Source organism: Saccoglossus kowalevskii, chromosome 19, assembly GCF_978046115.1.
Source record: "Saccoglossus kowalevskii chromosome 19, keSacKowa6.1, whole genome shotgun sequence".
In the NCBI taxonomy this organism is placed as follows: Eukaryota; Metazoa; Hemichordata; class Enteropneusta; family Harrimaniidae; genus Saccoglossus; species Saccoglossus kowalevskii.
This window is the reverse complement of record NC_140659.1, coordinates 29642653-29670497: the sequence shown is the minus strand read 5'-3', so window position 1 is coordinate 29670497 and position 27845 is coordinate 29642653. Positions and strand designations below refer to the sequence as shown.

At 36.8% G+C, this 27845-nt stretch overlaps 1 protein-coding gene across 1 annotated transcript; it reads left to right on the top strand.

The window, feature by feature from the left end:
* Positions 1 to 15: 15 nt before the first annotated feature.
* LOC100369517 (transmembrane protease serine 9-like) lies at positions 16 to 16397 on the top strand. The gene is made up of 8 exons (XM_085493790.1): positions 16 to 127; positions 516 to 692; positions 1120 to 1211; positions 1507 to 2160; positions 13892 to 13937; positions 14201 to 14377; positions 14804 to 14895; positions 15191 to 16397. The coding sequence occupies exons 1-8, from the start codon at positions 16 to 18 to the stop codon at positions 15845 to 15847; spliced, it is 2007 nt and encodes a 668-aa protein (XP_085349916.1). The 3' UTR covers positions 15848 to 16397.
* Positions 16398 to 27845: the final 11448 nt, after the last annotated feature.

The window sequence follows — 27845 nt, the reverse complement described above, 5'->3', positions numbered from 1 at the left end:
TAACTGTCTATCAAAATGCTGATGCAAAACACAGAAACAGACACAGAAGAGTTTTTCGTTCAAAGAGTTGATATCGACGTACACGCCCATCCCGTGATCTCATCGTTGCCTACAACTCCCGTTCTTTGTATGTTACCCCCACTGACACCAATCTCGTTACGTTTAATTATTTGTTGTTGTTAAACGATTATCTAAATTTTCGATAGATATCTGCAGAAAGAAAATTCAATAGATTAACGGGCAGACATCCGGGTAAGTTCAAAATTACATGATATATGCCAGTAACCTACCTACCTATGACCTAAGGAGTATTCAATCACACGATATACCAACAATGCACATATTAATGTTAATATTGTTATTTGATGAAATGAATTATATGCGCGCCGCCAAGAGTCATAAAGAAAACAAACAAACATATAAGTATTTTTTCTCACCAACCACCTAATCGTTCAGAACTCTTAGAGTGACGGCACGAAACTGTAGTAAACGCTAAATTTAACACTATTTCGCAGTTCTGAAAAACTGGTCAGTTTGGTCGGAATGGTCACCATGTTCCAAGACGTGTGGATTCGGAATCAAATCACGGTCCAGAGTGTGTCTAACATACAGGTCAAGATCAAGACTAAGACTAACTGGTTGCCAAGGAAACGTAAATGAGGAGAGTATCTGTAAAACTTTACAGTGCCCCCGTAAGTACGATCAATCAACGGTTTCTGGGGGCGGGTACGCTGGTTGAGTTGTTAATACTGATATTCTAGCATCGTCAAACACGTGAGCTATACTATGACCATGTGGCCTAGTACGCGTATATGTATGTGCGATGCCCCAATAGTTTATGTGCATGGTCATCTATTCTTCTACTACACATATTGTATTTAGACAATCGTACACCGTTCCAGTGAATGGCGCCCTCTATCCACGAGCCGCTTCTAACATATAAATAGGGGCAAATAAACGCCATTCGACAGAGCGCCGATATTGTTTTGATTTGTTTTGTATATTAACATTTAATAAAACACGGGTTTAGTCGAATTAATCATATAGTAGTGAGTGAATATTGAAGAGGTAATCATTAAAATCATGTTACCTGGTGTATATCGCTTTTTTTGTTTTTAGACCGTGACCTCGTGCCCAATTGCGGAGTTCGAGCAGTACCTATGGCTGTTGTTGGTGGAAACGAAACACGCCCTGGAAATTGGCCATGGCAGGTGAGCAATTCTTCTTAAAATGTTGATTTACCTAATATGTCATATATGTTCTATTAACGCTACGTTTCAACACACACATAGGTAAAACATTTAATTTTGTCTACACTTTGTATTATAGGTACGTGCATGCGCATTAAAATTGTTCTCATTTTCATTAAACATGTATCATTCAACGCGTCGTTTCATTGACAGCATTGACAGCACGTTTTGTCTACGATGGTTCCAATAACTATTATATATCAAAGAATGCACAAATTTGTAAATAAAGTAGCTATCTACTTGTCTATCATTTCAGGTTGCGCTTATAGACTCGTATGGAATCTTCTACTGTGGTGGCACACTTATCAGCCCAAACTGGGTGCTCACAGCGGCGCATTGCATTGCGGGTATTGACCATGTGCGACTAGGCGACCACCATCTATATATTGACGAGGGCCATGAACAAGATGTAGCGGTGAAATCAACGTATGTCTACCCAGGATATCTACCGATGAATAATTATTACGATATAGCATTGGTTGAGCTCTCAAACACGGTCACGGTAAACAGTCACGTCAACGTTGCCTGTTTACCAACATCCGGACGTGACCCTTCAGAAGGTGATTTGTGCTACGTGGCAGGATGGGGAAAAACTGATGAAGGTCATCCCATTGGATCGTTTAAGCTCCGCGAAGCCGTTCTGCCAATAGCCGCCCAGGCAGACTGTTCTCGGATGTACGCTGGACATGCAGACATTACCGACGATTTTATATGCGCTGGATATTTAGTCGGTGGGGTTGATACGTGCGATGGAGACAGTGGAGGTCCACTGATGAAAGAAGACGGAGGCGTGTGGACCGTTTATGGTGTGACTAACTTTGGAGATGGATGTGCACTTCCCGGAAATTACGGGGTTTACGCACGCGTGTCCAGTTATATGAACTGGATAACACAAACACTAAATGGGACATAACACTGGTATTGAACAATATGGCTACTCAATCTGAATTCAATAATACCAAATAAAACAAATTTAACATTGTTAGCACATGCAAATTTCCCAAGAATATTATTGAAGTTTCAAACCGAACATACATTATTTCAAAGAGATCTTTTTTGGAAAATAATGAAATTATAGTCATATACCCTTTGTGTACCATCTTCCAGTCACAATGACGTTACGTCAAATAATACGTCTTTCAAATATTGTTATCAATAACTAAATACTTATGACGAACAACTATCATTGTATAATAACGTATTTTATCGGAAATGTAAAACTAAAAGAAATACAATTGTTGATGCTTTTTCATTCAGAGAATAAATAACAAACACATGCAGATGACAAATACACAGAATTGGTTGTTTTCAAACTACTTCAATAATTAATAACATTTTTTTATTGTAATGGGTCATTACGTTTTTTTATTTTACTCACGGGGGCATTATTCATTGTACATTGTTATCTCAGGTATTGTTTTGTTATATGATTGTTAAACAATAAACATACAGTTTTCTTACTAGCTTTGAGGAGGACTAATTTTTAAAGATTTGAATTATTTTCAATGTTATTAATATTAATGATTGATATATCGTACCCATTTCAATACTCATTGCATTGGTATACTGAATGGATTATGAATTATCGTAAAGTGAAAACTTTGAAGGTTTTTTATGTACAGCGCACAACATCGTATACACTACGAATTATACCGTAACTACGTAACACTAACTTGAAGCGCATGCGCACGTGCATAGTTCGCGAAACGAGTTTTGTTGACGATGAATTGTAAGTGTGTTTAACAACGTACAATATCGAATAAAAACACTAAAATGCCCATATTTCTGATGTGCTTCGACTATATAGCTTCACGGACTGAATTCGATGTCATACTTTTATACCCTCGTTTGGCAAGGATATGTGTTCTGTGGATGAACCCATAAGAGGACAATGTTTATTTTTAGTCCGCAATTAGTCTTGCACCCGTCGTACTGTATTAGAATCCCATGTCACCGATACACCACGATGTCAATCTTCGTTTTTCACTAATCTTTCTTTATATTCGTAGGGGCATATAATATCATACGGGTATGTGATCACAGTTTTCGTTTAGATCTATGGAACTATGGAATTGGCATAAAAATGGCGATTTTTGAAAAAATATTATGACAAGTTTCTCAAAACACGTTATCTAAATACTAGTAATTATGAGTAGGCCTTACCTAGTAGTACCTTAAAAAACAGAAACATATCGGATAGAATTTGATATAAAGGTCGCTCAAGAGTCACCTTCGTATCTCGTATGATAATTTACCGTGGAATGATGGAATGTAATAACAATTGTCAGTTTAGGGTTTGACCAATGTACAGAGACTCGATTCAGGAGATGATGGAGAACTATGCAAATTATTATTTTATTCATTTTTACTCGTAGTTCTGAGTTTTTTTTATTTTAACTTTTACATCTAACAAATGTATGTAATTTTTCGGGTTTTAAACAAATTATTCTCTGTCCAGATTTGTTTTTCGTAATCTACCATCACTCACTTCAGAGTTTCTTATGGTGAAGTTCTTAGTAGAAAGAAATAGGATGGTTTTTTTACAAATATATTTATATTTTCTTTATTCCGCACTATATGGCCACCGGCCTAAAGTACTGTTACATTTCAAAACTTAAATTACACACGGTCGCTTTAAAATTACAAGATACATATACTTCAAATCATACTTCCATTTCAGTTTCTCTGTAATGAAAACTCTTAAACAAATATTTACCCAAACTTAGTAAAATATACGAGTTAGTACTCTGTAGCAATGCAATGAATTTCATCTTGGTTGGTGGTGAAAAATAATATTTTGGTAAGAATTTTTACAAATATTATTCGGAGCATGAGGGAAATTTTCAAAACATTATAAATCAAATTTCAAAATGAATAATGAGTAATTTAATTAATTTTTTGACTTAAGAAATACTGAGTGAAGTTATTTACATTCACTCCACAAGGAGGAGTTTATGAGACACTATTCGTGTTTGTATTCGTCATACTTCAAATCAGATAAATTAATAAATGTCAATAATTAAGATTATATATAGACATCAACTTTCAAAATCGCTTCCATCACCATGGAGACGCTCACAATTTATCTAGTGTTAATTTTAGTGTTATTTGTTTTGTGTCGGCGTACACCAGAAGAATGGAAAGACCGTAAAATCTACCAAGTAAGTGGCTTACGTGTATTCGTGAATGCGATATAAAAATTGCGCCACGTGAAACACCACACGGGAAAAGTTATTGTTAAAAATCTTAATTCTGGTGCGGTCGTTTTCTTTGAAAACGAAGTTACAAAAATATTCTTTGAGGGCAGGGAAAAATATTTCTATTTTTTGAGGGCAGTGTAAAATTTGTACGAAAACAGGAAAAATAGTGAGCAATTTCTTTAGTTTAAAGAGAAAGACTTTTTGGAGGGGCGTTGCACTTAAATGAGGGAGAGTACCTTTCTAAATTTCTTTAAAGACATACTTTTTAGTTTTACCTCATAATCTAGAACTTTTGGCATAAATATTCATTCGTGGCACATATTTGAGACTGGTCAGTAGGTCAAAAAATACAACATTAATTAGAGGGAGAAAGAGGGGGGGGATTTCTTTATTCCAAATATATTCAATTACGCAACGATTGATTTTACGTTCGTGATGATCGTATCTCCCTGCCAGGGAATTACATATTTTCATTACAGGCCCATAGTTTGGGGGGGGGGGGGTCGGGGGGTTCGCTCGGACCACCTAAATTTTGGAAGTGAATAGATTTATGATCGTAGATTAGAACATAATAACACAAACAGTATTAATTAAAATAATTATCATCGTTTAAACCACTTGACTCAGTAAGGTAACTATCATATTCAGCTGAACTTGCATAGTAATGAGCATTTTGGTGGCAACGAGCTTTAAACGTCAATCGTGAAGTTACGCCGCCCAGCTCAACAGCGGCCAATAAAAAAAAGTTGTTATAAATGGGCAAGCTTGTATTCGATGATTCCGCGATGGTGTAATGAAGATCGCGTTCAAGCAGCTGATGTTAAATATTTAAACAACATTGAAACAATAATGTAATGGTATAGTCACTCTCCGGAGGATGTGGTGGTCCTGAATAGGGCCGTTTGTCTTGTGTTAGTGTTCGCTCAGTTAGTAAAGTGTGGGGATCGAACGGGATTGACACGACAACACGACACTGTACTTTCCTAGTTTGGTTCATTAGTTTTGTATTCTTCAAGTTAATGATGGCATATATACTGTTTTGTTCCTAGTGTATCAGCCAAATGTAGTCAACTTATTGTATTAGTCAAACTATGCGATGAATCATATTTTTCAAACATATTTTTTACACGTTTATTTAATGTTTTAGAAAATTAACTATATTTTAAGTGGGTTCATAAAAAGGAGATGTAGTCATTGAAGTCAATTGAGACCACTGCTAAACTGCTACTATATGCATATTATTTTACCGCCCTCTAAAAACAGATTTACCGTGAAACAACAAACTGTGCGAAACTTGATAGTATGCCATTGGTTAGTGTATTTAATTTGTTTGATGCAATCATTGTGCCAGCTATTTCCTATAGTAGCGATATGGGGGCACGAAAATTCGGCAATTGAGAGGGTACAGATAACATTTTGCAGATATCTACTCATTAGCGTTAATAGTTGTAGAAACCATGTAGCGATGTTGGACGAATGTGGTAGGCTGCCATTATGCTGTGTTATTTCAAGCATTGTATCTCATATTGGTTAAAATTACTTGAAGTAAAAAATAGCTGGAACCCCAAAACATGTTATATAATGCTTAAATGATTAGACAAGACTGGCAAGCTTACTTGGGAAACCCACATAAAAATCTCCTGTTCAAATATGGTTTCGGCATTGTCTGGTTTGAAAAACAAGTTGGGGATACTGTAAATTTCTTAGAGATATTTACTCAAAAGATAAAAAAAATATCAGCATGAATGGCATGCCTCAATTTCACAATCATCCAGGCTGTATACTTTCGGAAAAATCAAAGTAGTATTATAACTAACCTGGGAGATTTATTGGCAAGCAATTATAGACTAAAATATATACTGACGAGTTTTCGCTGTTTTGGCCATAAACATAATGTTGAATTAGGCAGACACGAAAAATACGGTTAGATGAATAAATTTTTAGTTTTTGCAGTGATACGTTTGAATTTAGCATGGTAGAAAATGAAATTCACTTTGTTTTTATATGTCCATTTTATAATGATCTAAGGGCTGATCTTTTGTCAGTAACCCTATGCAATTAGGCAAATACTGACAGTCTGGGCTTACTTGTCGCTACACAAACTACCAATCCATATATCATCTAGCTCTGTATCTTTTAAAAGTTTTCAAGCGACTAGATGAATATGAATCCAGCTGAACTTACCATATGTTTATATGGATGTTGCTTTTAAAACGTGCTATGCACTTTTCTACCCATTACATTTTGTACGATGGGCTGAGGTCATGTACAGAAATAAAATTACATAATAGAAAATTGTAGACAGATTTCGGCATGAAATCGTTTCACTTTTATGTGCGCTAACTTGTGAAGAGCGAAAAAACTTGAGTAGCATTCTACCTTAAAATCCTTAGACAATAATGCTAAGATACGTACAGTCTTGTTTTTTTTTGTGTACAAAATGTTGCCGTAGTGGATGTAGGGTGTGGGTGGGGAATGGCTCAGGACCCCTCTAAAATGGTAAAATAGTTCGAAGATGTCACGTGAAATAACTTACCATCGTAACACAAAGTAAACCAATTGAACTAAAAATCGAGAATATAAAAATGTCTGTGTAACCATGTGTATTTTCTATGCTAGCGAAACATAGTCGATAAGTTGTTTTATGAATGATCAGTCTAATAGAGTTATTATGGTACATACATGTACAAGTTGTTGCGTTATGAAATAGTTCTACACTTAGCAATCAAGGAGCGCATGTGATGCGGCTTAGAAAATAGTTCTGATTGTATTGTGCCATGCCCAGTGTTTATTTGTCACATTTGTGAGTGACCTATTATTTGTTCTAATTAATCTGTTTATTCTGCTTATTATCATGTGATTCATTCACGTTATTAGTCAATTTGAGATAACGGGTCGCGCGCTCGCGGATTGACAGAGGAGGTAAAAAAGGAAAACCAAGCAGGACAGGAGGATTCACTGACGAGGGGACACGGGAGGTGAAACTGAAAGTCGCTGACTGAAAAGAGCACTTTCATCACTGGAAAGTTGCTGAATTGAAGTTGTGGGTACTTGAACTGTGAGACGGCATCACTCCGAATTGGATCGAACGATTTTCCGTGAGACAACTTGTCTGCGAACCCGGAAGTGACAGTTTTGCTGGACTGGCATTGTTTACATGTGAAGTTCGCATTCGCCCAGAAATCATCTATGAATGACATTGCCGTGAGTACCTCTTAATCACGAAGATTATCAATGAGTAACATTACCGTGAATACCTCTTAGTTTTAGTGCGACTATCGTCAACGAGTGACGTTACCGTGAATGCCTCGCGCCGTGTAACGTAGTCAACAAGTGACAGTACCGTGTATTCCTCATATATATACTAGTATATTGTGTATATCGTCAATGAGTGACATTACTGTGTGAACCTCTTATCGTAAAGAAAGTGAATGAACAGTCTACGCTCCGTTAATCTACTTATGAAGATTTCAACGAACGCATGGTCGAGGCTTTATTTAAGTTAATATACCCTTCATCAACATTGCTCTACAATACGCGAGTAAATACAACTAGTCCATATTCGTCAACCCGTGTGTGTATTATTCGCCGAAGTCGATCTAGAGGCCGGAGGCTATGCCTGAATTTGTTATGAGTGCGTGACCGTTATGTGTGTAACCGCGCATGAACGTCAACATTGCTGAACAACGCGTTGTGACATTATTACCTTAGCAACCGTGACGCCGAAGCACCGCCCGGTTGTTAGGAGATCGTGGACATTGTAGTGAACTCTTGTTGTCAATAATTGGTATATTCTGATACTTAGTGAACTCTTGTTTACTGTTGACTGCTGTTAATTATTATTGTGCATTATTGCAAACTAAAGTGTATGTTGAAGTTGCCCCATAGTATCACCCTGTACAGGAATCTATTTTCCCTATTTGCATGCAAGGTTAAATAAATGCTAGTGACCTTTGACATATATCATATTAGTCTTGTTCTTGATCAATCATTGTGGTGTGTAACGCTTCATTGCATTAGTTTAGTTATCCAAATATCACATCGGTCGCCCTGTGCTACGTTTCTAAATTAAGTTGGGGACTAGTGTCTTTTGTCAACTTGCTGACCAGAGAACCTACCTTACATCTGTAACAGAGCTCAAAGAAACTTTTTGAATATTATAAAATTTACACGTTTCACATCAAATTAATTATTGTTGTTTCGAACCCCCTATTCAAAAGTGCTGACTACGGACCTGCGTTACAATCATTTATTTGAAGCACAAAGACCCAGACGATATTGCACTTTTCACTTCTGAGGGAGTTTTTCTGTTGTAAATGTCGAAGAATGATATCGGACACTATCCGACACAAACTGTTCTTGATTAGGGAAGAGCGATTAGCAAGATCTCAATGTTTGAACAAGAACTCAATGATTGAAGGTACGGAAACACAAATTATTTAAAATTAATGAAGAAATAAGGTTATCATATTAAAATGAGTATACATATATAGGACATCCTTCAAAAATAAAGTCAAATGTTACGAAATAGAAGATATGGTTCAAATAAATTAAAATAAAAGCGAAACATTACCTAAGAAATTATCTTGTACGATGATTTTAAAATATGAGCAATTTTAATGGAACAACACAGTGGTTCTTGAATTACGACTGCAAAAAGCATGGTTTAACCTTCCGAATTCATAATAATATCGTGCATACATTTGAACAAAATATAACAATAAACGACCATGTCTACGTTCTTCTGAGTCTATCATTGATTTAATCAAATGGCGTGGAAAATCTAATTAGACAACTTTATGCAAACTACGCAATTATTAAGCACAACTTTGAGATTATCTCCACAAACGGTATATAATTTATATATAAAAATACCAAAGATATATAAAAGTTTTGGGTTATGGATGAAACTGAATCTAACCCGCTGGTCTGAGAGTCATTCCAAAAAGCACCCACGTACAAAACATTTAGGTAGTATGACAGGCATTTGAACCAGCATTTTACCATTTAAAATACACTGAACGGCAGCGTGAATATTACCATGCCGTAGTTTTTCAAATTGTATAGTATCTTTGTGGATCTATGTGATGCACGCGGCGCCACGCCACTACATCGCACAAGTTATTACCAAACGCTTCAGCGTGGTATTAAGATTTTGTTTTCAGGCTTGGATGGTACCAACGTGGAAAATGGTTGCACATATGGGGGGTAATTCCTGGAATTGCAATAGAGAGGGTTCAGGCCGAAATACATATATATAGTGTTTCCATGTTTCGTCTGATATTTCTGTGGTATTCTGCTGCTGTAAATAATGCAAGATTTGTTCCGAAATTCAGTGTGTTGTGTGCACTCCAGGGTTATTCGTTTTATGCTCAAAACACCCCTATTTTTTAATGGCAGAGTCGAATAGTTTCACTCCCACTGGGAAATCTGCATTGTTACTTGAATGAGAGCTAACTAAACACATTTTCCAGACCGGCGAAAGTGTATGCAACAGCCAATTTTAACAGCATGTCACGTGATTTTAGTCTGAATGTCAACATCAAAAGAGGCTAATCCATTTACGCAGGTATAACTGGGAATAGAATATGTGAGGGATTGTATCAACAGAGATGTGTATAATGAAAAGTAACATCTATCCTTCTTTTGAATCGCTGAGCATTTCTGTTTTAGTATACTGGTTTGAAAATGTTGAATTTGCATGATTTGCAATGTGTTTTTTTTTAATGAAACTCCCCTATTGATCGAATCCCGGGTTTGAAAGAGAACGGCACACCACGTGATTTGTTTGAATACAATGGTGAAGGCACGCAAGCATGACTTACGTTGTCAGCAGTAGTCGCTGAGCTTCACGCTACAACTTCACTTGTGATGTTGCTTGTTAGCCGTGGATTGAATTAATCTTGATTACCGGTTAAAATGTTGCTTATTTGGCGTTGGTGATCTTTATTTGGAACTGGGTAACGTCGCCAGCAGAAACCTGGGATTTTAATGTTGATGGTTGCGCCTCAATGGCAATCGCTAATTTTACTGCGGGTGGATCTTCCAAGAGCCCTTCGGGGTTTATAAAACTCATTCAACATACATAAAGTTCTCTCAATAGTAGTAGTCCATGTGATGTACACCTAATATGCCAAACATGTTGCTGAACGATTTTGCCAATGAAAACAAGCCGGTTGGCGATCCACTCCACTAAAAAAAAACTAGCAATATGTTTTCGGCTGTTGCCATGGTAGGACATGAACGTGAAGCTAACGTCGGTTTATAACTAAAACCGGGCTATTACCTATTAATACCTATTAATACCTATACCTATTAATAACTATTACCCATATTGCCTATAAATTTGTTGATGCAAAAAATGTTATAGGCTAAATATTTTGGGGTTGAAGTTGACAAATAACTAACAGATTATGCAATGCGGCAGAGCCCCATGCAATTATACAGTTATTAGTTTTGAACACATCCCAAGTCCATGTGATATCAGATTATTTTATTTAAAGTCTGAAGTCACCATTGTATAAGATATTTACTGGATTTATCCAATTGTAGCTGGAGACGGAAAAACACAGCAATTAGTACAAAGAGCAGTGACAGTTTTTGTTCAGCAAATCAAAAAAGTTAAATGGATTCATGTATATAAATAAATAGTTTTTTTGTTTTTTTAACTTTTAAATATGCATATTTTGCTCTGTAAAATACCAAAATCCAACACAAATTTATACAAAAATCAAAGTGTCCTTTGTTTTCATAAGCACAGACTGTGCTTCAGGTGTAAAGCTTTCCTGGTCTATAAGATATGAAAGATATATTAAATCCAAATTAGTTTTCAAACCGCCTAGATTCAAATCCTCTTTTCCTATCTTATAAGGGCGTTTATCAAGTGAGTACTCCACAGCTTTGTTTTTATTTACTATCTTTAGCAGCATAGATTTTCCTACTTCCTGCAGCCTTTTCTGTTGTCGTTTTTTGGCTTTATGCTTCCCCTCCCCTCCTAAGGTGACTGGTCTATTAAATGCAAACACTAAAAATTACGGCAAACCACGATATTTTCAATGCACATCATACATTTTGTAATCATGTCAGAGCCAAAACTGTTAATGTTTCTTTGTTTTTCGGGGGTCAGCATGTTTTAAAATATAATGTTAGGGGGTCGCCCACTTTTTGTTGTTGATAGGGGTGGGTCAACTGAGATTTACAGCTGACAAAATGGAATCTGCCGACCCCCCCCCCCCCCCAGGCCAGAGTAACTGAACAATCCCTTAAATTTATTAATTCCAACCGATAGTATTTTCTAGATTGCAGGCAGCATTTACAGTTCATTCAAAGTTCAAAGTTGCGTCGGGATTACGTTGATACAGTGTAACAATGTCGGCGTCGGTGATCTCTTACCGGTGTGCAACGTAGCCAAAATAAAAGGCATGAATACAAGACTAGTGGGTGGTAATAAATTTGGGGTCGAAAGTATTCAAAAAACAGTTTTTGGCTGTTGCCATGGTAGCTGTGGACCAGGATTATTTTGCCAATTAGTGACGGTACGATCTGCCTGTCAATTATAAACAAAATTAGCCAAGCCAAAAAAAAATCTCAGTAAATTGTTGCCCACACTCAAGCAGATTAGAATGAGCTACGTCCATGCTTTTTAATCATAGAAATGTAGGGTGTGATACATTTGGCGTGAAGGTATTAACAAATTCAGTTGTTGGCTGTTTCCATGGAAACGGTGGTCAGAATTTGTTTTCAGATTTTACCAATAGTAACTTTGTGCCCACACTCAAGCTGAGCAAAATGAGCTATGTCTGAGGTGTTGTATCCAAAATTTGTAGGAGATACATTTCCTGATAACTAGGGTGAAGGTGTGACCTACCTGCTAAGTTTGAGCGAAATCGGCCAAGCCAAACAAATCACAGAAGAATTAATACGTGAAAACACTAGAAATCACACACACACACAGATACACAAAATTAAAGTGATTTTAAGGGCAATCCAAGTGGAGCGAATCGCCAATACCATGTTCATTTGCATATTGACCGTGAAAATACCAAAAACGTCATTGCATGGGTGATATGCAAATTAGTTTTAGTCATAATACGTTACTGCTTAGAAGTACCATTACTGTTGTTCAAATTTCATTTCACTCGGCAAATATATTCATGTACCCAAACGTAAAGTATCGTATAATGTCAACCTCTAGTTCAGCACTGATTAAATAAACTACCTCGTCTTTATGCCAACTTGAATTGAAGTTATTCAATGCCTACACCAGTGACTTCAAAATCTATGTTTCAATTCCAGGAATTTCACTTGCTATTAATTGTATGGGAGTGCCAGTCTTTTATTTTCTATTGTAATGTCAATTTCTTGTGATTACTCGGAAAATGAAGCTGTAACCACAGACCACAGTGCTGCAACTAAATCCTGGTATAAGCACCGGTTAGACAGTCTTGAACTATGCATGTGAAGCCAGCTGAGAGGTATATCCAATCCTATAGATTTCTCATTGTTTGGTAACTATTTGCTGCAAATGCAACAAAAATCAATATAAAAATATTACCCACACAGCATTCTACAGTATACTTGTTGACGTCAGTGATCAACGCTCGGGACGAATCAGTGTAGACCGTGACGTCAGACTGTTTATACTGGTTTCACATGCTCTTCATCAATAAAGTGAAAAATCGTCTGTTTATCATCTTACGTTTTCCCAACATAAAATTTAAGCGAGCCTATGGATTATGACGGAGTACCAAGTTTTCCTGCAATTCGATGAGCATGCGCAGTTCTTGAGATATCATTCAACACACATATCCCGATTCAGGGTAAACTCCAACATACTCTCGCGTGCGTCATACCACACGGGGTTATAAACACACCGTTGTGTTGCATGGAATATGAACCTAATACAGAGATATTTGTTACTGACGACTGTCGCCTCCTTCTGCAAGAAACCATTTTACTTACGATTATGTGTCGATAACTGTGTTCTTGCATTACAACGTGAATATGACTAGTGACGTCACACGTGTATCGAACTACACAACGTGCAATGTATATATGACCATACAGGCCACAGTACAATTAATTTCACTACGTGACAAAGGGCGAAGTCATGTCGAGACAGACATTTCATCTCTTGGTGGGCTTCAGTGTAGTTGCGATTTCACTGTTGTTGGTGAGTATCACAATGTATTTTTAAGTTCAAATTCAGTTAATTTAGAATTATATAATGGCATGGGTTTGTTATACGCTAATAACTGTCTATCAAAATGCTGATGCAAAACACAGAAACAGACACAGAAGAGTTTTTCGTTCAAAGAGTTGATATGGACGTACACGCCCATCCCGTGATCTCATCGTTCTTTGTATGTTACCCCCACTGACACCAATCTCGTTACGTTTAATTATTTGTTGTTGTTAAACGATTATCTAAATTTTCGATAGATATCTGCAGAAAGAAAATTCAATAGATTAACGGGCAGACATCCGGGTAAGTTCAAAATTACATGATCTATGCCAGTAACCTACCTACCTATGACCTAAGGAGTATTCAATCACACGATATACCAACAATGCACATATTAATGTTAATATTGTTATTTGATGAAATTAATTATATGCGCGCCGCCAAGAGTCATAAAGAAAAGAAAAAAACATATAAGTATTTTTTCTCACCAACCACCTAATCGTTCAGAACTCTTAGAGTGACGGCACGAAACTGTAGTAAACGCTAAATTTAACACTATTTCGCAGTTCTGAAAAACTGGTCAGTTTGGTCGGAATGGTCACCATGCTCCAAGACGTGTGGATTCGGAATCAAATCACGGTCCAGAGTGTGTCTAACATACAGGTCAAGATCAAGACTAAGACTAACTGGTTGCCAAGGAAACGTAAATGAGGAGAGTATCTGTAAAACTTTACAGTGCCCCCGTAAGTACGATCAATCATCGGTTTCTGGGGGCGGGTACGCTGGTTGAGTTGTTAATACTGATATTCTAGCATCGTCAAACACGTGAGCTATACTATGACCACGTGGCCTAGTACGCGTATATGTATGTGCGATGCCCCAATAGTCTATGTGCATGGTCATCTATTCTTCTACTACACATATTGTATTTAGACAATCATACACCGTTCCAGTGAATGGCGCCCTCTATCGACGAGCCGCTTCTAACTTATAAATAGGGGCAAGTAAACGCCATTCGACAGAGCGCCGATATTGTTTTGATTTGTTTTGTATATTAACATTTAATAAAACACGGGTTTAGTCGAATTAATCATATAGTAGTGAGTGAATATTGAAGAGGTAATCATTAAAATCATGTTACCTGGTGTATATCGCTTTTTTGTTTTTAGACCGTGACCTCGTGCCCAATTGCGGAGTTCGAGCAGTACCTATGGCTGTTGTTGGTGGAAACGAAACACGCCCTGGAAATTGGCCATGGCAGGTGAGCAATTCTTCTTAAAATGTTGATTTACCTAATATGTCATATATGTTCTATTAACGCTACGTTTCAACACACACATAGGTAAAACATTTAATTTTGTATACACTTTGTATTATAGGTACGTGCATGCGCATTAAAATTGTTCTCATTTTCATTAAACATGTATCATTCAACGCGTCGTTTCATTGACAGCATTGACAGCACGTTTTGTCTACGATGGTTCCAATAACTATTATATATCAAAGAATGCACAAATTTGTAAATAAAGTAGCTATCTACTTGTCTATCATTTCAGGTTGCGCTTATAGACTCGTATGGAATCTTCTACTGTGGTGGCACACTTATCAGCCCAAACTGGGTGCTCACAGCGGCGCATTGCATTGCGGGTATTGACCATGTGCGACTAGGCGACCACCATCTATATATTGACGAGGGCCATGAACAAGATGTAGCGGTGAAATCAACGTATGTCTACCCAGGATATCTACCGATGAATAATTATTACGATATAGCATTGGTTGAGCTCTCAAACACGGTCACGGTAAACAGTCACGTCAACGTTGCCTGTTTACCAACATCCGGACGTGACCCTTCAGAAGGTGATTTGTGCTACGTGGCAGGATGGGGAAAAACTGATGAAGGTCATCCCATTGGATCGTTTAAGCTCCGCGAAGCCGTTCTGCCAATAGCCGCCCAGGCAGACTGTTCTCGGATGTACGCTGGACATGCAGACATTACCGACGATTTTATATGCGCTGGATATTTAGTCGGTGGGGTTGATACGTGCGATGGAGACAGTGGAGGTCCACTGATGAAAGAAGACGGAGGCGTGTGGACCGTTTATGGTGTGACTAACTTTGGAGATGGGTGTGCACTTCCCGGAAATTACGGGGTTTACGCACGCGTGTCCAGTTATATGAACTGGATAACACAAACACTAAATGGGACATAACACTGGTATTGAACAATATGGCTACTCAATCTGAATTCAATAATACCAAATAAAACAAATTTAACATTGTTAGCACATGCAAATTTCCCAAGAATATTATTGAAGTTTCAAACCGAACATACATTATTTCAAAGAGATCTTTTTTGGAAAATAATGAAATTATAGTCATATACCCTTTGTGTACCATCTTCCAGTCACAATGACGTTACGTCAAATAATACGTCTTTCAAATATTGTTATCAATAACTAAATACTTATGACGAACAACTATCATTGTATAATAACGTATTTTATCGGAAATGTAAAACTAAAAGAAATACAATTGTTGATGCTTTTTCATTCAGAGAATAAATAACAAACACATGCAGATGACAAATACACAGAATTGGTTGTTTTCAAACTACTTCAATAATTAATAACATTTTTTTATTGAAATGGGTCATTACGTTTTTTTATTTTACTCACGGGGGCATTATTCATTGTACATTGTTATCTCAGGTATTGTTTTGTTATATGATTGTTAAACAATAAACATACAGTTTTCTTACTAGCTTTGAGGAGGACTAATTTTTAAAGATTTGAATTATTTTCAATGTTATTAATATTAATGATTGATATATCGTACCCCTTTCAATACTCATTGCATTGGTATACTGAATGGATTATGAATTATCGTAAAGTGAAAACTTTGAAGGTTTTTTATGTACAGCGCACAACATCGTATACACTACGAATTATAACTACGTAACACTAACTTGAAGCGCATACGCACGTGCATAGTTCGCGAAAACGAGTTTTGTTGACGATGAATTGTAAGTGTGTTTAAAAACGTACAACATCGAATAAAAACACTAACATGCCCATATTTCTGATGTGCTTCGACTATATAGCTTCACGGACTGAATTCGATGTCATACTTTTATACCCTCGTTTGGCAAGGATATGTGTTCTGTGGATGAACCCATAAGAGGACAATGTTTATTTTTAGTCCGCAATTAGTCTTGCACCCGTCGTACTGTATTAGAATCCCATGTCACCGATACACCACGATGTCAATCTTCGTTTTTCACTAATCTTTCTTCATATTCGTAGGGGCATATAATATCATACGGGTATGTGATCACAGTTTTCGTTTAGATCTATGGAACTATGGAATTGACATAAAAATGGCGATTTTTGAAAAAATATTATGACAAGTTTCTCAAAACACGTCAACGTAATGCACAAAAGAATGCTATTTTATGTTGCCATGGGACAATAGTTACATGAGTGTACGTAATAAATCAATGAACATTTTCATGCAATTTATGACCAGTTATCTAAATACTAGTAATTATGAGTAGGCCTTACCTAGTAGTACCTTAAAAAACAGAAACATATCGGATAGAATTTGATATAAAGGTCGCTCAAGAGTCACCTTCGTATCTCGTATGATAATTTACCGTGGAATGATAGAATGTAATAACAATTGTCAGTTTAGGGTTTGACCAATGTACAGAGACTCGATTCAGGAGATGATGGAGAACTATGCAAATTATTATTTTATTCATTTTACTCGTAGTTCTGAGTTTTTTTTTACTTTGACTTTTACATCTATCAATTGTATGTAATTTTTCGTGTTTTAAACAAATTATTCTCTGGTCAGAATTGTTTTTCGTAATCTACACTCACTTCAGAGTTTCTTATGGTGAAGTTCTTAGTAGAAAGAAATAGGATGTTTTTTTTACAAATATTATTCGGAGCATGAGGGCAATTTTCAAAACATTATAAATCAAATTTCAAAATGAATAATGAGAAATTTAATTAATTTTTTGACTTAAATACTGAGTGAAGTTATTTACATTCACTACACAAGGAGGAGTTTATGAAACACTATTCGTGTTTGTATTCGTCATACTTCAAATCAGATAAATTAATAAATGTCAATAATTAAGATTATATATAGACATCAACTTTCCAAATCGCTTCCATCACCATGGAGACGCTCACAATTTATCTAGTGTTAATTTTTAGTGTTATTTGTTTTGTGTCGGCGTACACCAGAAGAATGGAAAGACCGTAAAATCTACCAAGTGAGTGGCTTACGTGTATTCGTGAATGCGATATAAAAATTGCGCCACGTGAAACACCACACGGGAAAAGTTATTGTTAAAATCTTAATTCTGGTGCGGTCGTTTTCTTTGAAAACGAAGTTACAAAAAGATTCTTTGAGGGCAGGGAAAAATATTTCTATTTTTTGAGGGCAGTGTAAAATTTGTACGAAAACAGGAAAAATAGTGAGCAATTTCTTTAGTTTAAAGAGAAAGACTTTTTGGAGGGGCGTTGCACTTAAATGAGGGGGAGTACCGTTCTAAATTTCTTTAAAGACATTCGTTTTAGTTTTACCTCATAATCTAGAACTTTTGGCATAAATATTCATTCGTGGCACATATTTGAGACTGGTCAGTAGGTCAGAAAATACAACATTAATTAGAGGGAGAAAGAGGGGGGAGATTTCTTTATTCCAAATATATTCAATTTCGCAACGATTGATTTTACGTTCGTGATGATCGTATCTCCCTGCCAGGGAATTACATATTTTCATTACAGGCCCATAGTTTGGGGGGGGGGTTCGGGGGCTTCGCTCGGACCAACTAAATTTTGGAAGTGAATAGATTTATGATCGTAGATTAGAACATAATAACACAAACAGTATTAATTAAAATAATTATCATCGTTTAAACCACTTGACTCAGTAAGGTAACTATCATATTCAGCTGAAATTGCATAGTAATGAGCATATTGGTGGCAACGAGCTTTAAACGTCAATCGTGAAGTTACGCCGCCCCAGCTCAACAGCAGCCAATAAAAAAAAGTTGTTATAAATGGGCAAGCTTGTATTCGATGATTCCGCGATGGTGTAATGAAGATCGCGTTCAAGCAGCTGATGTTAAATATTTAAACAACATTGAAACAATAATGTAATGGTATAGTCACTCTCCGGAGGATGTGGTGGTCCTGAATAGGGCCGTTTGTCTTGTGTTAGTGTTCGCTCAGTTAGTAAAGTCTGGGGATCGAACGGGATTGACACGACAACACGACACTGTACTTTCCTGGTTTGGTTCATTAGTTTTGTATTCTTCAAGTTAATGATGGCATATATACTGTTTTGTTCATAGTGTATCAGCCAAATGTAGTCAACTTATTGTATTAGTCAAACTATGCGATGAATCATATTTTTCAAACATATTTTTTTACACGTTTATTTAATGTTTTAGAAAATTAACTATATTTTAAGTGGGTTCATAAAAAGGAGATGTAGTCATTGAAGTCAATTGAGACCACTGCTAAACTGCTACTATATGCATATTATTTTACCGCCCTCTAAAAACAGATTTACCGTGAAACAACAAACTGTGCGAAACTTGATAGTATGCCATTGGTTAGTGTATTTAATTTGTTTGATGCAATCATTGTGCCAGCTATTTCCTATAGTAGCGATATGGGGGCACGAAAATTCGGCAATTGAGAGGGTACAGATAACATTTTGCAGATATCTACTCATTAGCGTTAATAGTTGTAGAAACCATGTAGCGATGTTGGACGAATGTGGTAGGCTGCCATTATGCTGTGTTATTTCAAGCGTTGTATCTCATATTGGTTAAAATTACTTGAAGTAAAAAATAGCTGGAACCCCAAAACATGTTATATAATGCTTAAATGATTAGACAAGACTGGCAAGCTTACTTGGGAAACCCACATAAAAATCTCCTGTTCAAATATGGTTTCGGCATTGTCTGGTTTGAAAAACAAGTTGGGGATACTGTAAATTTCTTAGAGATATTTACTCAAAAGATAAAAAAATATCAGCATGAATGGCATGCCTCAATTTCACAATCATCCAGGCTGTATACTTTCGGAAAAATCAAAGTAGTATTATAACTAACCTGGGAGATTTATTGGCAAGCAATTATAGACTAAAATATATACTGACGAGTTTTCGCTGTTTTGGCCATAAACATAATGTTGAATTAGGCAGACACAAACAATACGGTTAGATGAATAAATTTTTAGTTTTTGCAGTGATACGTTTGAATTTAGCATGGTAGAAAATGAAATTCACTTTGTTTTTATATGTCCATTTTATAATGATCTAAGGGCTGATCTTTTGTCAGTAACCCTATGCAATTAGGCAAATACTGACAGTCTGGGCTTACTTGTCGCTACACAAACTACCAATCCATATATCATCTAGCTCTGTATCTTTTAAAAGTTTTCAAGCGACGAGATGAATATGAATCCAGCTTAACTTACCATATGTTTATATGGATGTTGTTTTTAAAACGTGCTATGCACTTTTCTACCCATTACATTTTGTACGATGGGCTGAAGTCATGTACAGAAATAAAATTACATAATAGAAAATTGTAGACAGATTTCGGCATGAAATCGTTTCACTTTTATGTGCGCTAACTTGTGAAGAGCGAAAAAACTTGAGTAGCATTCTACCTTAAAATACTTAGACAATAATGCTAAGATACGTACAGTCTTGTCTTTTTTGTGTACAAAATGTTGCCGTAGTGGATCTAGGGTGTGGGTGGGGAATGGCTCAGGAATCCTCTAAAATGGTAAAATAGTTCGAAAATGTCACGTGAAATAACTTACCATCGTAACACAAAGTAAACCAATTGAACTAAAAATCGAGAATATAAAAATGTCTGTGTAACCATGTGTAATTTCTATGCTAGCGAAACATAGTGGATAAGTTGTTTTATGAATGATCAGTCTAATAGAGTTATTATGGTACATACATGTACAAGTTGTTGCGTTATGAAATAGTTCTACACTTAGCAATCAAGGAGCGCATGTGATGCGGCTTAGAAAATAGTTCTGATTGTATTGTGCCATGCCCAGTGTTTATTTGTCACATTTGTGAGTGACCTATTATTTGTTCTAATTAATCTGTTTATTCTGCTTATTATCACGTGATTCATTCACGTTATTAGTCAATTTGAGATAACGGGTCGCGCGCTCGCGGATTGACAGAGGAGGTAAAAAAGGAAAACCATGCAGGACAGGAGGATTCACTGACGAGGGGACACGGGAAGTGAAACTGAAAGTCGCTGACTGAAAAGAGCACTTTCATCACTGGAAAGTTGCTGAATTGAAGTTGTGGGTACTTGAACTGTGAGACGGCATCACTCCGAATTGGATCGAACGATTTTCCGTGAGACAACTTGTCTGCGAACCCGGAAGTGGCAGTTTTGCTGGACTGGCATTGTTTACATGTGAAGTTCGCATTCGCCCAGAAATCATCTATGAATGACATTGCCGTGAGTACCTCTTAATCACGAAGATTATCAATGAGTAACATTACCGTGAGTACCTCTTAGTTTTAGTGCGACTATCGTCAACGAGTGACGTTACCGTGAATGCCTCGCGCCGTGTAACGTAGTCAACAAGTGACAGTACCGTGTATTCCTCATATATATACCACGGGCGCTTGCAACAGGATTTATGGTTAAGGGAGATAGGCTTGTTTAGGGTTATATACTAGTATAGAAATAAAGACAGGGTATGAAACGTCCGCACTTGGAATCGCTGTACACCAAACGAATACGGCTGGTTTGTGAATAAACTCGCCCACTACACTCACCAAAAAAGCAATCCACTTGACTATCAGACTCTTATTTATCCAATTTTGTCATACGTTTGTAATAATTTGTCTGTAAATTCGCAAAAAAATGATAATTTCTGGCGCTATCGAGCGTCGCGGCGTGAAAAACACAACTACTCCCTGACAAGCTCCGCCCATCGAACGCTCATTGGTGGAAAGGGTTCGGGTCAAAGGGTAACACTCTCGCTCACCTCACCGGGGGATATCACCCTATATAATCAAAAGGTGACTCGTTTCGTTGACAGTGGTTGGTGCTCTCTCCGCTTCGTCGCAAGTCTGGCATCTCGCCGTTGATGCTTAATGATGTCAATGTCATTGAATTCTTCGCCCAGGTCAATTTCACCGACATATTGATTTTGCCGCCCTTATTTTCAAGCTGCAAATCTTCTTATATGCTCATTTCATCCATTATTATATTGTCGTACATCCACCTAAACACATCTGGGTTGAATCCAGGCCTTTGATTGATGACATTTTTATACATCATTGACAATCTCGTGGACGGCAGAATCAAGTACTTGTTGTCAATGATATCCTAGTAACCTTTGAACTCCTGCACCAAAGTTGAATTGCAAACTGGATTACTGCCCTGTCCCAACTACGTTCTTTGGGTTGCACTTTACTATTATTGATTATTGGAGTCAATAACGAAAGCATGTTTGAATCATCGTTCGGTGCTATTATGTTTAACACATCCCTTACATTAATTTCCGAAACGACACATTTCTTCCTGTCAGGGCTAGGCTCATCTACAGTTTTTGGCTGGTAGCTCTTCTGATAGCAGAACTTTGCTGACAGCTTCGACAAATATCGGAAGCAGAAGCCTATGATAATATGCGACAATACTTTATATCACGCACACTTTGAACAGTTTTACCATTTACTGGATTAGATTCAATTAGTAGGTTTTGTGTGACAGTAATATTACATGGTTTGGTCACACCAGTGCATAGTTTTATCCTGTCTAAGAAGAGTACTAGAATATCTAAGTTATATTCTGTAGAAAACATGGCTGTTGGAAACCCATACTGTTTCAAATCAACTGCCGTATCATTTATCTTAACACTAAAGGAGTCACCACTGGTAAACGTTACAGATATAATGTTGATACCAATCAGCTTCTCTCGGATAATGTGCTTTCACAAGGTTACAGTCACAGTGTTACTGGTAATATCAGACTGAAAGAACCTTTTATTCAACATTAATGTTGCGATTTAACATATGTCAAGTGATTCGTTATGTCCATCCTTATTGTGGCACTATGTCATACCTCTGTATATTTCTGAAAAGAAAATACACATCGTACTCAACTAGAAATACAGTCAGATTATTATGACAGGGACCATGAAGAAAATTTGTGAAAGCCTCAAACACTTTGAAAAATATACTGCGAGTAATAATTGCGTGTAATAAATTAACTGTATAATAATTAGCCACTGCAATTATTGTTTAAATAACGAAATACCCGATTGTGATTTCGCATTGGAATTGTGCACGAAGAAGGATGGGCAAATCAACACGCACGCATACTAACCGATTGAATACATTGATTTCTAAATTAGCTACAAAGGCTTGCAAAAATGACGACGATACAAGTTTAATATAAACTCATAATATTTCAATTTCACGAGGGACCGGACACCTTACAATCAGATTATTTTGTGTATGGCTATGCAATGGCATTTTCTCTTTCGATAAAAGTGCTGAATTTGGGACCCCATCTGGTGGAACATATGTGTATATCTTTTCAACGGGAGTACCCCCTAGAGGCCGAACAAATCCAGTGACGTTAACGACTCAGGCACGTTGTGATTGGAGTTTGACTGGAAACACAAGCTAAGGTAACGAGGGTGATTGTGACCAGTCGTAAGCGTGAACAGTGTGACCGGTTTGTCTACGTTCTTTACACATCTTCAACGTGTCTTTTTTCACTTCTCGGTATATATTCTGTCTTACTGTTGTCTATTGTGGTTACACCTATGTATTGTTGGTACAAGACATTTCAGAGCTCTAGAAAATATCTGCCATTGAAATCGGAAAATAATGATATTATACATTACTAAAAAAACAAAGTCCTAGTCTATGTACCTTTTTACTGACAATCTTGTCGCTCCCAGTGGTGGCCGCAAATGACGTAGAATACGTTTTGTAAACTTTGTAAACTGACCCACACACAATACAATCACTCTCATTTGCACTTCTCAAGTTTGACAAAATCCTGTATATACATATACATGTAAAAACAGAATTTCAGTAAAAGGAGACGAACTAGCTTGCAGTGTATATACTGTGTAGATTGATGTATACTTATGGTGAAAAATAAATTCTAATTTATTCATATTAACGATTACAGTCATATTCGATCATCTATTCATTATAAGATATACATGTAATAGCGTTTTAAACGTGTTTTACAAGTGTTGTTTTAACTTTAAAGCAATCGGTACAAACGCGAGACCGTGTTCGACGAAATGCTACTTTAAGAGTGGCACCCCCTGTAAAGCAGCGAATTTTCGAAAAAGCATTTACCAACGCGTTGAGATTGGTGTAAAATAGTTGATGTTATATGCGATAGTACCTACCAATAACTATAAAATGCCATCTTCCAGCTTTCATAAGAGATGAAACGCCCATTTTTTTCCGGATTTTGGCTCCCGTATTTGCATTCGTAGGTGACCGCTATTGTATTTGAAATCAGGGTGACCCTTTGACCCGAGCCCTTTCTACCAATGAGCGTTCGATGGGCGGAGCTTGTCAGGGAGTAGTTGTGTTTTTCACGCCGCGACGCTCCATAGCGCCAGAAATTATCATTTTTTTGCGAATTTACAGACAAATTATTACAAACGTATGACAAAATTGGATAAATAAGAGTCTGATAGTCAAGTGGATTGCTTTTTTGGTGAGTGTAGTGTGCGAGTTTATTCACAAACCAGCCGTATTCGTTTGGTGTACAGCGATTCTAAGTGCGGACGTTTCATACCCTGTCTTTATTTCTATACTAGTATATAACCCTACCCAAGCCTATCTCCCTTAACCATAAATCCTGTTGCAAGCGCCCGTGATATATACTAGTATATTGTGTATATCGTCAATGAGTGACATTACTGTGTGAACCTCTTATCGTAAAGAAAGTGAATGAACAGTCTACGCTCCGTTAATCTACTTATGAAGATTTCAACGAACGCATGGTCGAGACTTTATTTAAGTTAATATACCCTTCAACATTGCTCTACAATACGCGAGTAAATACAACTAGTCCATATTCGTCAACCCGTGTTTGTATTATTCGCCGAAGTCGATCTAGAGGCCGGAGGCTATGCCTGAATTTGTTATGAGTGCGTGACCGTTATGTGTGTGACCGCGCATGAACGTCAACATTGCTGAACAACGCGTTGTGACATTATTACCTTAGCAACCGTGACGCCGAAGCACCGCCCGGTTGTTAGGAGATCGTGGACATTGTAGTGAACTCTTGTTGTCAATAATTGGTATATTCTGATACTTAGTGAACTCTTGTTTACTGTTGACTGCTGTTAATTATTATTGTGCATTATTGCAAACTAAAGTGTATGTTGAAGTTGCCCCATAGTACCACCCTGTACAGGAATCCATTTTCCCTATTTGCATGCAAGGTTGAATAAATGCTAGTGACCTTTGACATATATCATATTAGTCTTGTTCTTGATCAATCATTGTGGTGTGTAACGCTTCATTGCATTAGTTTAGTTATCCAAATATCACATCGGTCGCCCTGTGCTACGTTTCTAAATTAAGTTGGGGACTAGTGTCTTTTGTCAACTTGTTGACCAGAGAACCTACCTTACATCTGTAACAGAGCTCAAAGAAACTTTTTGAATATTATAAAATTCGCACGTTTCACATCAAATTAATTATTGTTGTTTCGAACCCCCTATTCAAAAGTGCTGACTACGGACCTGCATTACAATCATTTATTTGAAGCACAAAGACCCAGACGATATTGCACTTTTCACTTCTGAGGGAGTTTTTCTGTTGTAAATGTCGAAGAATGATATCGGACACTATCCGACACAAACTGTTCTTGATTAGGGAAGAGCGATTAGCAAGATCTCAATGTTTGAACAAGAACTCAATGATTGAAGGTACGGAAACACAAATTATTTAAAATTAATGAAGAAATAAGGTTATCATATTAAAATGAGTATACATATATAGGACATCCTTCAAAAATAAAGTCAAATGTTACGAAATAGAAGATATGGTTCAAATAAATTAAAATAAAAGCGAAACATTACCTAAGAAATTATCTTGTACGATGATTTTAAAATATGAGCAATTTTAATGGAACAGCACAGTGGTTCTTGAATTACGACTGCAAAAAGCATGGTTTAACCTTCCGAATTCATAATAATATCGTGCATACATTTGAACAAAATATAACAATAAACGACCATGTCTACGTTCTTCTGAGTCTATCATTAATTTAATCAAATGGCGTGGAAAATCTAATTGGACAACTTTATGCAAACTACGCAATTATTAAGCACAACTTTAAGATTATCTCCACAAACGGTATATAATTTATATATAAAAATACCAAAGATATATAAAAGTTTTGGGTTATGGATGAAACTGAATCTAACCCGCTGGTCTGAGAGTCATTCCAAAAGCACCCACGTACAAAACATTTAGGTAGTATGACAGGCATTTGAACCAGCATTTTACCATTTAAAATACACTGAACGGCAGCGTGAATATTACCATGCCGTAGTTTTTCAAATTGTATAGTATCTTTGTGGATCTATGTGATGCACGCGGCGCCACGCCACTACATCGCACAAGTTATTACCAAACGCTTCAGCTTGGTATTAAGATTTTGTTTTCAGGCTTGGGTGGTACCAAGGTGGAAAATGGTTGCACATATGGGGGGTAATTCCTGGAATTGCAATAGAGAGGGTTCAGGCCGAAATACATATATATAGTGTTTCCATGTTTCGTCTGATATTTCTGTGGTATTCTGCTGCTGTAAATAATAATAATAATAATAATAACTTTATTACACTACTAAAAAACCTTCAGAGGGTTTTTGTATGGTAAGGAACATAAATACATACAATACATAAGAGATAAAAAAATAAAATGTTAGTAAAATAAAATAAATTAATTACTTTCTGTGGTTTTAAAAATTGTGCTCTTTAAGTATTTTGCTAAAGCTATATTATTCTCCATATTATTCTCCTATATTATTCTCGCTGTAAATAATGCAAGATTTTTTCCGAAATTCAGTGTGTTGTGTGCACTCCAGGGTTATTCGTTTTATGCTCAAAACACCCCTATTTTTTAATGGCAGAGTCGAATAGTTTCACTCCCACTGGGAAATCTGCATTGTTACTTGAATGAGAGCTAACTAAACACATTTTACAGACCGGCGAAAGTGTATGCAACAGCCAATTTTAACAGCCTGTCACGTGATTTTAGTCTGAATGTCAACATCAAAAGAGGCTAATCCATTTACGCAGGTATAACTGGGAATAGAATATGTGAGGGATTGTATCAACAGAGATGTGTATAATGAAAAGTAACATCTATCCTTCTTTTGAATCGCTGAGCATTTCTGTTTTAGTATACTGGTTTGAAAATGTTGAATTTGCATGATTTGCAATGTTTTTTTTTTTTACTGAAACTCCCCTATTGATCGAATCCCGGGTTTGAAAGAGAACGGCACACCACGTGATTCGTTTGAATACAATGGTGAAGGCACGCAAGCATGACTTACGTTGTCAGCAGTAGTCGCTGAGCTTCACGCTACAACTTCACTTGTGATGTTGCTTGTTAGCCGTGGATTGAATTAATCTTGATTACCGGTTAAAATGTTGCTTATTTGGCGTTGGTGATCTTTATTTGGAACTGGGTAACGTCGCCAGCAGAAACCTGGGATTTTGATGTTGATGGTTGCGCCTCAATGGCAATCGCTAATTTTACTGCGGGTGGATCTTCCAAGAGCCCTTCGGGGTTTATAAAACTCATTCAACATACATAAAGTTCTCTCAATAGTAGTAGTCCATGTGATGTACACCTAATATGCCAAACATGTTGCTGAACGATTTTGCCAATGAAAACAAGCCGGTTGGCGATCCACTCCACTAAACTGAAAAAAAACTAGCAATATGTTTTCGGCTGTTGCCATGGTAGGACATGAACGTGAAGCTAACGTCGGTTTATAACTAAAACCGGGCACCGTATACAAAAATCAAAGTGTCCTTTGTTTTCATAAGCACAGACTGTGCTTCAGGTGTAAAGCTTTCCTGGTCTATAAGATATGAAAGATATATTAAATCCAAATTAGTTTTCAAACCGCCTAGA

Coding starts and splice junctions, on each gene's coding strand:
- LOC100369517 (XM_085493790.1), top strand. CDS start 16: ATGCTGATGCAAAACACAGAAACAGACACAGAAGAGTTTTTCGTTCAA. Junction 1,212..1,506: donor CTGGAAATTGGCCATGGCAG/GTGAGCAATTCT, acceptor CTATCATTTCAG/GTTGCGCTTATAGACTCGTA. Junction 14,378..14,803: donor TAAAACTTTACAGTGCCCCC/GTAAGTACGATC, acceptor TTTTGTTTTTAG/ACCGTGACCTCGTGCCCAAT.